The 13621-nt window shown below is 45.8% G+C and overlaps 1 protein-coding gene across 1 annotated transcript in view; it reads left to right on the top strand.

Moving 5' to 3' along the window:
• LOC139266646 (fibrocystin-like) overlaps positions 1-3510 on the top strand; it is a 630313-nt gene extending 626803 nt beyond the window's left edge. Inside the window, 1 exon segment of the mRNA XM_070884234.1 lies at positions 2966-3510. Within this exon segment, the coding sequence (XP_070740335.1) occupies positions 2966-3510 (545 nt within the window).
• Positions 3511-13621: the final 10111 nt, after the last annotated feature.

The raw sequence follows: 13621 nt of genomic DNA, 5'->3' as shown, positions 1-13621 counted from the left end.
TCAACTGGGCTTGTATTCACTGGAGTTCAGAAGAATGAGAGGGGACCTCATAGAAACGTTTAAAATTCTGACGGGTTTAGACAGGTTAGATGCAGGAAGAATGTTCCCAATGTTGGGGAAGTCCAGAACCAGGGGTCACAGTCTAAGGATAAGGGGTAAGCCATTTAGGACTGAGATGAGGAGAAACATCTTCACCCAGAGAGTGGTGAACCTGTAGAATTCTCTACCACAGAAAGTAGTTGAGGCCAATTCACTAAATATATTCAAAAGGGAGTTAGATGAAGTCCTTACTACTCGGAGGATCAAGGGGTATGGCGAGAAAGCAGGAATGGGGTACTGAAGTTTCATGTTCAGCCATGAACTCATTGAATGGCGGTGCAGGCTAGAAGGGCTGAATGGCCTGCTCCTGCACCTATTTTCTATGTCTATGTCTATGTTTCATCACATAACTGAAATCTTTCATCCCTGGTACCATTCTACTAAATCTCTTCTGCACCCTCTCGAAGGCCTTGACACCTTCCTAAAGTGTGGTGCCCAGAATTGAACACAGTACTCCAGCTGGTGCAGAACTAGGGTTGAATTTTCGGCTTTGCCGTTTTCGGGGCGAGGCGGGCCGGAAAATTTATAACCTGATTAACGTTTGCGCTGTGTGGAGTAATTTTTGTCATCTGGGCCGCAGCGCAAAGGGAGGCATTGTACGACGTTCGCGGCGCAAAAACGGGAACCTCACCAACAAACTGCGGGGCCGGGAATGCTCCGAGAGAGGCCTTGGGAGGGGAAACCCCCCCAACCAAATAATTCACAAAAACATTCAAAAAACATTGCCCATACCCTTACAACACAAATCGCTGAAAAAAAAATAAAAGAATAAACACTGGAACTTACCTTTTTTTCAGTTTATCCACCTCACCGCGCCGGTCGGCCTGGACCGCTGTGTTTTCCCTGGCGGTCATCGCGGGGCACGTTTCGGGGTGTACGGGTCAGGTGCAAGTCGAAACTTCTGCTGGTGTCGCAAGGAGTGCTTCTAAGCACCATCGCAAAACCTGACCGGAGGATCGCAACTGGACGCAATAGAGCTCTCCATCCCATTTTTTGCCATGGGTCAAAACCTGCGAAACCCGGAGCACAAACGACCCGAAAATCCAGCCCTTGCCCAATGTTTTATAAAGGTTTAGCATGACATCCTTGTTTTTGTACCCTATTCCTCTATTAATAAAACCAAGAATCCCATATGCTTTTTTTAACGGCCTTCTCAGCTTGCCCTGCCACCTTTGTGTACATACATCCTCAGATCCCTCTGTTCCTGCACCCGCCCCCTTTAAAATTGTACCAATTGGTTCTTATTGCCTGTCCTCGTTCTTCCTACCAAAATGTATCACTTATGAACAAGTGTTTTTAAATTATTTTGCAAATGTATGCCAAATTCATATGAAGGTGTTGATTTTAACCCTACCGGTGGATAGCGAGTTAAAATCAACGAGATGACTTATCCGCTGATGTCCCGCTTGGATCCCTCAGTTTTCAATTTCAACCTGCTCTTCTGAGCAGCAGCAAAGGCACTGGCTTGCAGCTGGCGAGGGTCCTTCTTTAAATGTGCAGATTGGGAACTGAGGGCGTGCCCGATTTTTTATCTCCAATCTGAGTGAGGAAACCGCTGTGGCTTTCTATGCCAGGTGAATTTAAGTCAGACGAGAATCAGAAGTAGAAGAGGCCATTCGTTTGTGGAGCCGAGAGGACCCAAAAGCAAAGCTTAGGCCTCCCCTGTCCTAGACTTACCCCTCCCACCATTCCGTTCCATGACACCCCCTCCCCACCCGCAACATCAGATCTTGCACCTAGCTGAGTGCCAGCTGGCAACCAAGTGCTACTCGAAATTCATTACACGTTTCACAATATTTTGGGTGGCAGCCTCCACCAATCCCTATAAGGACCACTGAGCGCCTAAACACAACTGAGCGCAACATGATCATTTGCAGACCCATTTGGGAAAGGGGTCTAAAGCAGGCATTAGGCTTCTGATCTGCATATGCAATAATCCTACTGGTTGCAGATGAGCACCCTGGAAACCTACTGAGCAGACCTAATCCAATACAGCGGTAGTGCACTTCTGGCGTGGAATAAGCGTGTTCACGCCTTGTACTATATTGGACCCTTAGGCATCTGTTTTACACCTATAAAATAGGCGCAGTGCCATCGAATTTCTAGGCTGGAATGTCTCAGCAATTCCTCAGTACTGCACTGAAATGTCAGACTACATTACATGCTTAGGCACTGGAGGGTTCCTTAACTCTGTCGTAATTTCAGTATGGAGTCTTCCATTTCCTTTATCACTTGTCCTCATTGTTTCTTCAGTTGTCACCACTGCTTTGTGAAGAATGGAAGGCAGTTTTGTGGTGTTGACCCACAGTCGCCAAGACCTGGGATGAAACTGCCGCAACTCATTTTTCAAAAGAAATATTACAGCTGGCAAAGAGAAGGTTCACTTTACCGTTTGGTTTGAATTTGTACCAAGGTCCCTGAGGCAAAAATGCAGTATGCTAATCAATATGTCTTCTGACCTTTACTCCAGTAATTTTTGACTGAAGCAGAGAATGCTATCAAACAAACCACTTTGCTTTCATTCCAACTATATAGAATTCTTTGTCTGAATATATTTCATAAATATCTATTTTGAATTTTTAGGACTTAACTATCTGAAAATGTGTGCCATGCACATAAATAAACTATTTTTAAGCATTGATTTCAAGAGTCAAATATGTTAAAAAGTTATCAAACTTTAACCTTGTATAATTGATTTACAACAACAACATTCAACATTAAACAATCCACTGTAAATTCAGAAATGGACCTGCTATGCTATTATCAGCCTCGCATCAGTAAATAACCTATAATTAGAACCACCTTGAGTACTGAGCACACAATATTAAATATGTATTGGTACTAAACTGGATTGTTGTTCTTGCAGATTACCAGGACAGTAGAGAATGGGACAGAATGCCAGCTAATGATATCGCAAGGGAACTGCGGGAGTTCAGCGGTAAAGGAAAGCATCAATTAGGAGAAACGACTTCTAAAACCATCTTGACTGGGAGTTGTGAATCCTCAGGCATCCGAGGGAACCAAAGTGCAGGATCCCGCCATTTTGGAAAACATGGCTCCAGTAAAAAGCAGGCCATAAGTAGCCCAAAGGTTAGAAAGGAGAGCCAATGCCCACTGGGTTATAATGACATGAGGCCTAGGTACAGCTCGAAGGACCCACAGCAACTCTGCGTGAAAGACCTGGATGCCTTTAACAGTGACCAACAGTTGCAGTGTTATTCAGAAAGGGCCGAGGTGGACAGACATGACTTACTGCTCTTCAGCATTAAAGATAAAAGATTGCTACATTGCCAGGAAATGTGTAATGAAATCAGTAACACTGGGCATCAGGCGGAGAACACTTCAGAAACAGATTCTGATATTTTCAGCCTCACCTCTAGGGATCAGGGTGCCTCTGGGACTTGGTCGTGAATCCTGGGAAAGGAAAGAGGCTTCAAATGATGGAAATAAAATGTTGAAAAATTAACCAGCATATATGTAAATATTTTATAAATATGTTATATGATAACATAAGCCTATTTTTAAAATTATACTTTGATTTTCTTTTTATCACATTCAGCAAAATGTTTGCAGCCATGCAGCAGCTTTACTGATAATGGACACATATGTCAGACGCAGGTCAATGAATACTGTAGGAGATTGATTTTAAAAGGTAATAGAGAACAGCAGATCTAAACGCAGCTTTGATTAATGTTAGCGATAAGCATTCATGACACTTTAGCAAGCATAGCTGGCCGGGGAAGTGTTGAAAACAGCATTTCGACTGGCTCACGGACAAGCTGAAAATACAGGAAGATTGCTGGGTATTTGTGGAAGAGCATTTAAAGCTGTAGCCGCAGTGCACAAATGCCCCTGTGGAAGGCAATCAGCTGGAAATTACAGTTCAGCTCTCATGCTGAAGAAATGCCAGTGCACCAGAGATTTACGCAGGCACAGGGAATGCTAAACAGCTGTATGCTAATGAGCAGTGGTTTTACAAAATAAGTATCCTGCAGAGCAGCATCGGTCTGAATTACCCATGAGTGTATTAGGAACAGGGAGGACCACTTCATGAGCAGGAATTGTTTTTAAACGTCCCGCTGTTAATGTACGTTCTATTTATACTGCACACATGTAAACCAAAATATTCCTTTTACTTTAGTATGCTACCATTCAAACTAACAGGTTTATGCAAATGATGGGAGAAAAGTTACTATATATTCCGCTGCATAAAAAAAATCCCATATTTTAATCTATTATACAAGTTGCATTGATGTAAATATTGAATAAGTAAACTAAATGGTACAATCCTAAAGGGAGTGCACGAACAGAGAGACCTGGGGATATGTGTGCATAAATCGTTGAAGGTGGCAGGGCAGGTTGAGAAAGCAGTTAAAAAGACTTACGGGTTCCTGGGCTTCATAAATAGAAGTATAGAGTAAATAACATGGAAATTATGATGAACCTGTATAAAATACTGGTTCGGCACCTACTGGACTACTGTGTCCAATTCTGGGCACGACACTTTAGGAAGGATGTGAAGGCTTTAGAGTGGGTGCAGAAAAGATTTACAAGAATGATTCCAGGAATGTGGGACTTCGGTTACATGGATTGACTGGAGAAGCTGAGGTTGTTCTCTTCGGAGCAGAGAAGATTGATAGAAATTTGATGGAGGTGCTCAAAATCATGCAGGGTCTGGATCGAGGAGATAGAGAGAAACTGTTCCTATTGGCAGAAGGGTCGAGAACCAGAGGATACAGATTTAAGGTGATTGGCAAAAGAACCAAAGGCGACAGAAGAAAAACTTTTTTACGCAGCGAGTGGTTAAGATCTGGAATGCACTGCCTGAAAGGGTGGTGGAGGCAGACTCTATTTTATCTTTCAAAAGAGAGTTCGATAAGTATCTGAAGGAAAAAAAATTGCAGGGCTACAGGGACAGGGCCGGGGAGTAGGGCTAGTTGAGAGTTGGCACGGGCTCGATGGGCCAAATGGCCTTCTTCCGTGCTGTAACCATTCTATGATTCTATAAACATTGCTGCTGTGCACTGTAAAATCTCGAGTGCAGGGTTGTTTTATGTTCCCTGATTATGAGCTAATAATTTATACAGCCGCTTAGAGATTTTTTTGACTGAAAAAATGACTGTAAAATAAAATGAAAAATAAACTTAGCAGCTGCTAAGTTTATATTCCACAAGTCATGAAAACCACTGCCAAGATTTTAAGGAGGTCTGGATGGTCCAAATAATTAATATTTCTATAGATAAAACAAAGCTATTCTTGCTCGACTCATCATAAAGGCACATTTGAATGGAGCTTAAAACATCCCCTTCTTCAATGGAATGTGTTCACCCGAGTCTCCAGTAAGGGAGACAACATTTTTGAAACTTCACTTGAGACTGTAGGCCCTAAATTCATTCGTGCCCCAAACTGAGTTTGATTCTGGCGATATATAGCGAGAGCCCGCTAGAATACTGAGTTGCAAGGACTGTCATGTATTCAACTAACCTAAGTTGTACACCTTGAGAACACTCCTAACCTGGACTTTCCAGTATTAAAGGGGAAGCTCCACCCACTGTCTGTCTCTTGAGGTCTTGGTAATAAAGGTAACTGGTCACAGAGTGATCTTCTCTCAAGTATGGGCCTCGTGTGCATTTAAACTGTATAGTAAGGACATTTTAATGGCAACAAGAAACTGGGATTTAAACCACGCGAGCATGGCCATTAGCAGCACAGAAGAGAGGTACTGTGTTGGTGATGATTGGGACGATTTTATTGAGAGACTACAGCAAAGTTTTGTCACTAAGGAATGGTTGGGACAGGATTCGGCCGACAAACGCAGGGCTCATCTCCTGACGGTTTGTGGATCCAGAACGTACTCCCTGATGAAGGACCTTCTAGTGCCAGAGAAGCCGGCGGACAAGACGTTTGAAGAGCTCAGTAAGTTGATGGGGAACACCTTAAACCGGCGAGCAGCATGCACCTGGTGAGACATCGGTTTTACACGCACCGGCGGCGAGAAGGGCAAAGCGTTCCAGACTTCGTGGCAGACCTCCGGCGACTGGCGAGCCTATGTAAGTTCACAGATGCATGCAGAGCGGAGATGCTGCAAGACTTTTTTATTAAGAGCATCGGGCATGCTGGGGTTTTCAGGAAACTGATTGAGACCAAAGACTTGACCTTGGAAGCGGTGGCTCTGATAGCCCAGACAATTATCTCAGGGGAGGAAGAGACAAGAATGATTTATGGCAAAAATCTTGGCTCAAATGCGGCAAACGACCAGGGAGTCAACATTGTTAATGCGCCACACAGTTCTCTCGGCAGACAAGGGCAATCGGACCCAAAGGGGGAATTCAACAGAGACAATGGCTAGCTGAACGGCGATTCATGCCATTGTAATGGACAATGCGGCTAGTAATGGGGCCATCAACACCTGTTAATGGTGCAATTAAGGACAGTTACAGAGACAGTCTTGTACGAGCGACTTGTAATAGACCTTTTGTTTCCAACAATAGGGCCTCCGGCTCATGCTGGAGGTGTGGAGGCAAACACCCAGCCAGAGCTTGCCAATATACCTGCAGAAACTGCAACATCAGTGGTCACTTGGCGCATATGTGCAGGAAGCCTGCAGCCAGGTTGATGTACGAGGAGGACGGGCCCGCTGTAAGCCCTACGAGGCCAAATGAATACTGGGGGAACTCGCTGGAAGCTGAAGTTCAGTGAGTTCATGTGGAGCACATATGCAGTTCATATTCCAAGACGCCACCGATAATGATGAAAGTGCTACTCAATGGCATCCCAGTATTAATAGAGCTGGACAAGGGGGCCAGCCAGTCCCTGATGAGTATCAAACAGTTTGAAAGGTTGTGGGTGTCTAAGGCTAGGAGGCCAAAATTATTGCCGATTGATGCACTGCTACGGACATAAACAAAGGAGATCATTCCGGTGCTAGGCAGTGCCACAGTAGTCATAATCCACAAAGATTCGGAGAACAGGTTGCCACTCTGGATTGTCCCGGGGGACGGTCCCGCACTACTGGGGAGGAGTTGTCTTGCTGTCATGAACTGGAACTGGGGCGATGTCGATGCAATTTCTTCTGTGGAGCGAATATCATGCTCACAGGTCCTGGACAAATTTGTCTCTTTATTTCAACCCGGCATCGGCATTTTCATGCGGACCAAGGTAGTGATTCACATAAACCCGGACGCCAGGCCAGTACACCACAAGGCCAGAGCGGTGCCGTACGTGATGCGGGGAAAGATAGGATGCGAATTAGACTGCCTGCTGAGGGAAGGCATTCAGTGACTGGGCGAGCCCGATCATGCCGGTGCTCAAGGCGGATGTGTCGGTCAGGATATGTGGCAATTACAAGGCTACCATCAATTGGTTGTCACTCCAAGACCAGTACCCGCTATCGAGAGTGGAGGACCTCTTTGCGATGCTATCCGGTGGCAAACTTTTTTCAAAATTGGACCTGACCTCAGCTTACATGACCCAGGAGCTGGCGAGCGAGTCGAAGAAGCTGACCACCATCACGACACACAAGGGGTAGTTTGAGTACAACAGATGTCCGTTCGGGATTCGTTCGGCCGCCGCGATCTTTCAGCGAAATATGGAAAGCCTCCTCAAGTCGATTCCAAGGACGGTGGTTTTTCAAGACAACATCCTCATCACGGGTCATGATACTGAAGAACACCTCCACAACCTGGAGAAGGTGCTACGCAGACTGGACCGGGTAGGGCTGCGACTGAAAAAGGCAAAGTGTGTCTTCTTAGCTCGAGAGGTAGAATTCCTGGGGAGGAGGGTAGCAGCAGACGGGATCAGACCTACTGCGTCCAAAACGGAAGCGATCCAGAGAGCACCCAGACCCCGTAACACGACGGCACTGCTTTTGTTCCTGGGGCTCCTGAACTATTTTGGCAACTTTCTTCCCAAATTGAGCATGCTGTTAGAACTGCTACACGTGCTCCGATGCAAAGGTCGTGATTGGGTCTGGGGGGACAGCCAGGAAAGGGCTTTTGATAGAGCATGCAATTTGTTATGCTCCAACAAACTGTTAACGTTATATGACCCGTGTAAGAAACTAGTTTTAACGTGTGATGCGTCGTCCTATGGGGTCGGTTGTGTGTTGCAGCATGTGTATGCCAATGGTCAGATGCAGCCAGTAGCTTATGCCTCCAGAAGTTTGTCCCAGGCAGAAAGGGGCTACGGGATGGTAGAAAAGGAAGCGCTAGCATGTGTATATGCAGTAAAAAAAACGCACCAGTACCTGTATGGCAGGAAATTTGAGCTGGAGACAGATCACAAATCCCTAACATCCCTTTTGGCCGATAACAAGGCCATAAATGCGAATGCATCGGCCCGCATACACAAGTGGGCACTTACGTTAGCCGCCTATGACTACACAATTCGGCACAGACCGTGCACTGAAAACTGTCGATGCACTCAGCAGGCTCCCACTAGCCACCACTGAGGGGACAACTGAGCATGATGCTGAGATGGTCATGGCTGTTGAAGCTTTCGACAGCGAAGGCTCACCTGTGACAGCCGGTCAGATTAAAGTCTGGACAAATAAAGACCCGCTACTGTCTTTAGTTAAGAAACGTGTCCTGAATGGGCAGCCACGTACGGGGCATGCCCTGAGGAGTTTAAACCGTTTCATAGGTGCAAGATGAACTCTTGATTCAGGCCGATTGCCTACTGTGGGGAAACCGAGTAGTCATGCCCCAGAAGGGCAGAGAGGTGTTTATCAGAGAACTTCACAATGAGCACCCGGGCATTGTCATGATGAAGGCAATTGCCAGGTCACACGTTTGTGGTCGGGGATAGATGCAGACCTGGAACTTTGTGTTCGCAGGTGCAACATGTGTGCTCAGTTGTGAAACGCACCCAGGGAAGCCCCCCCTTAGACACTGGTCCTGGCCCGCCAAGCCATGGTCATGCATCCATGTGGACTACGCAGGTCCTTTCATGGGAAAAATGTTTTTGGTTGTAGTAGACGCCTACTCCAAATGGATTGATTGTGCCATTTTAAATTCAAGCACATCCTCTGCCACGGTAGAAAGTCTACGGGTAATGTTCACCGCCCATGGTCTACTGAACATCTTGGTCAGCGACAATGGCCCATGCTTCACAAGCACTGAATTCCAGGACTTCATGGCAGGCAATGGAATCAACCATGTCAGAACAGCACCGTTCAAGCCGGCCTCAAACCGCCAGGCGGAACAAGCAGTGCAGATAATCAAACAGGGGATGCTCAGAATCCAAGGAGGTTTCCTACAAAGCCGCTTATCACGCCTCCTGTTGACCAATAGATCCCGACCACACTCACTCACACAGGTTCCACCCACAGAGCTGCTTATGAAAAGGACGCTCAAAACCAGGTTACCCCTTATACACCCTACCATGAAAGAAATTATTGAGAGCAGGCGTCTGTCACAATGTGACTACCATGACAGGAATGCGAGGGCGCGATGTATTGATGTCAATGACCCTGTTTTTGTCCTTAATTATGCTGCAGGGCCCAAATGGCTTGCAGGCACTGTGATTACCAAAGAGGGGAATAGGGTTTTGGTTGTTCAACTTACCAATGGACAAATCTGCCGCAAACACATAGATCAAACTAAAAGGAGGTTCAGCAACCCCATAGAAGAAGCAGAGGAAGAACACGATGTAGAGTTTACTCCACCACAGTTTACCGAACACCGGAACCAAGTGGAGGAGAGCCCAGTCCCTGTGGGCAGTCCGGACAGGCCTGAGGCACCGCCAACAGCAGACACTAAGGCCAGCGCCCAACAACCGGAGCCCCAAATCAGGCGCTCTACAAGAGAGTGTAAACCACCAGAGAGACTTAACCTGTGATCCAAATAAGACTTTGGGGGGGAGGTGATATCATGTATTCAACTGTCATTGTAACCCATATATAAGCTGACCTAAGTTGTATACCTTGAGAACACTGACCACAGGGGGCGAACTTGTGGGAGACACTCCTAACCTGGACCTTCCGGTATAAAAGGGGAAGCTCCACCCACCGTCTGTCTCTTGAAGTCTTGGTAATAAAGATAACTGGTCACAGAATGATCTTCTCTCAAGTATGGGCCTCGTGTGCATTTATACTGTATAGTAAGGGCATATTAAGGACCATCCTAAATTTGTCCTCAGGCTTCATCAGCATAATTCAGGAGAGTTTCAGACATCAATGAAGCACCCTGACACAGCTCATCTGCCAGGGCCTAACCAATTTCAGCCAGCACAGAGACCCACAGGTACGTGCGGGTCGGGAGGAGGCAATCGAGAGAGGGGCAGCAAGCAACAGTTGTTTGGAGGAACCCGTAAGAACACTCCTACTCCACCTGATTTCAAAAAAAGTACATTTCACAATTTTTTGGGGGCGGGAAGGGTGTGGGAGGTGGTTTGAGCGGCCTCCAGCGGTCCCTTTACGGGTACTCAGGGCCTGGAAATACTAGTTTCCGCTTGCACCACAGCATCACAGGCACACCGGGTCCCAACTGAGCCACTAGAGTGGGAACTCCCAATGTACGGAGTCACTGTCCTGAGCTCTACCACCTTGATATTGTTTGCCTTGTAAGGAGTGGGCCGAGATTCCGCTCCTTACCAGGCAAGTCAAAAACTCTCGGAAATGGCAGAGACTTGGCTCGACTGGGTCTCTGCTGTTTCCAAGTGGTTCCACCCATCCCCTGCTGGAATTACGGCCAGAAACTGTCAGAACCCTCGAGCAATTTCAAACCCCAGATATTTTGTTATTTGCTTGAAATATACTTTCAATAATCACGCGGGAGAGAATCAAATGATTGCAGTGTTTAACTCCAGGGATTGTCATGTATTGCCTAGTTTTTAAATTTGTCCATCAATTGTTTTTGCAGAGTATAGTAAAAGAAAAGCCAGAAAACTTCCAGGATCTGAAATTGTCTCTTTCAGTCTGAAACATCTTCTTAAAAAATATGAAATTATGTGACTAATGTTCATGTTTTCTCCTTTGTGCAGAAATGCTACTGCAACCCTCCCCTCATTTTTGACTTGGAATTATGTGTAAATAAACAGCTGATTTTCTTCTTCCTTTTTGCTTCCCTATGGCCTCTCCAGATCTTGCGTTGCCAGTGGCCTACTCCCGAGCCCTTTGACCTTGGTTACTCTGAGCTAGCTGGCATCAGGAGGGATGCAAGAGCTCCTTCTGACCCTCCACCACTGTGGGGATGAACCTCACCTCCAAGAAGGGCACCCCCAAAACAGCAGAGCTGAATGGGTGAACCCAGCGAGGGATACAGATCTTCCATCACTCACACTCATAAGGCCCCCCGAATCCGAAATGTAACTGTAATCTGACAAAAAAATCAAAGTCCGGTATATTAACATAGAAACATAGAAAATAGGTGCAGGAGTCGGCCATTCGGCCCTTCATGGCTGAACATGCACTTCAGTTCCCCATTCCTGCTTTCTCGCCATACCCCTTGATCCCCCTAGTAGTAAGGACTTCATCTAACTCCTTTTTGAATATATTTAGTGAATTGGCCTCAACAACTTTCTGTGGTAGAGAATTCCACAGGTTCACCATGCTCTGGATGAAGAAGTTTCTCCTCATCTCAGTTCTAAATGGCTTACCCCTTATCCTTAGACTGTGACCCCTGGTTCTGGACTTCCCCAACATTGGGAACATTCTTCCTGCATCTAACCTGTCTAAACCCGTCAGAATTTTAAACGTTTCTATGAGGTCCCCTCTCATTCTTCTGAACTCCAGTGAATACAAGCCCAGTTGATCCAGTCTTTCTTGATAGGTCAGTCCCACCATCCCGGGAATCAGTCTGGTGAACCTTCGCTGCACTCCCTCAATAGCAAGAATGTCCTTCCTCAAGTTAGGAGACCAAAACTGTAAACAATACTCCAGGTGTGGCCTCACCAAGGCCCTGTACAACTGTAGCAACACCTCCCTGTCCCTGTACTCAAATCCCCTCGCTATGAAGGCCAACATGCCATTTACTTTCTTAACCGCCTGCTATACCTGCATGCCAACCTTCAATGACTGATGTACCATGACACCCAGGTCTTGTTGCACCTCCCCTTTTCCTAATCTGTCACCATTCAGATAATAGTCTGTCTCTCTGTTTTTACCACCAAAGTGGATAACCTCACATTTATCCACATTATACTTCATCTGCCATGCATTTGCCCACTCACCTAACCTATCCAAGTCACTCTGCAGCCTCATAGCATCCTCCTTGCAGCTCACACTGCCACCCAACTTAGTGTCATCCGCAAATTTGGAGATACTACATTTAATCCCCTCGTCTAAATCATTAATGTACAGTGTAAACAGCTGGGGCCCCAGCACAGAACCTTGCGGTACCCCACTAGTCACTGCCTGCCATTCTGAAAAGTACCCATTTACTCCTACTCTTTGCTTCCTGTCTGACAACCAGTTCTCAATCCATGTCAGCACACTACCCCCAATCCCATGTGCTTTAACTTTGCACATTAATCTCTTGTGTGGGACCTTGTCGAAAGCCTTCTGAAAGTCCAAATATACCACATCAACTGGTTCACCCTTGTCCACTCTACTGGAAACATCCTCAAAAAATTCCAGAAGATTTGTCAAGCATGATTTCCCTTTCACAAATCCATGCTGACTTGCATCTCTTTCCAAATGCGCTGCTATGACATCCTTAATAATTGATTCATCATTTTACCCACTACTGAGGTCAGGCTGACCAGTCTATAATTCCCTGTTTTCTCTCTCCCTCCTTTTTTAAAAAGTGGGGTTACATTGACTACCCTCCACTCGATAGGAACTGATCCAGATTCAATGGAATGTTGGAAAATGACTGTTAATGCATCCGCTATTTCCAAGGCCACCTCCTTAAGTCCTCTGGGATGCAGTCCATCAGGCCCTGGGGATTTATCGGCCTTCAATCCCAGCAATTTCCCCAACACAATTTCCCGACTAATAAGGATATTAGTAACATAAATCTCGAGTTTTAAATTCATTTTGACAACAGGGTTTTCCTTTACTGCTGCATAATAAATCTGTTCCAATAATCCTCCTTTGCAACACACCTGCAGCACTGCACTGTGTGCTGAATGCTTTTCTCTACACTGCTGCTGTATCAGCTGTGATAAGTTAAGTGTCCAGCATTTGATGGGAACCTATTTTTAACTCACCTACTTGCACGGGTGGATGAAGAGCTTTCAAATGAGTTGTTATTCAGTATGTCTTTAATAAAACTTCAGGGTTTGCTGCCAGATATTCGACTCAACTCGACAAAAAAATAATACTACAGGGTATGTCAATTTAGGTGCTGTCCCATTATATTTCAATTAAGATTAACAATCACTTTCAAGTTGGCACAGGTGTTGACATCAATGCAGCAAGATAAAAATAACCTTTTTGGGGTTTTATTGTTGAAATTGCCTTTCCCATTTTTCAAGTATTTGAACCACCGGTCCACTCTAGGTGGAATTCCTGGAGTAGCCTAGGAACGCTTACAGATAGGCTTACATTATTCAGGGGTGCAACAGGACAAGCATAAGAAGC

This window comes from Pristiophorus japonicus, chromosome 7 (assembly GCF_044704955.1).
Source record: "Pristiophorus japonicus isolate sPriJap1 chromosome 7, sPriJap1.hap1, whole genome shotgun sequence".
Classification (NCBI taxonomy): domain Eukaryota; kingdom Metazoa; phylum Chordata; class Chondrichthyes; family Pristiophoridae; genus Pristiophorus; species Pristiophorus japonicus.
The sequence above is the reverse complement of the archived record's forward strand: the minus strand, read 5'-3'. Positions and strand labels throughout refer to the sequence as shown.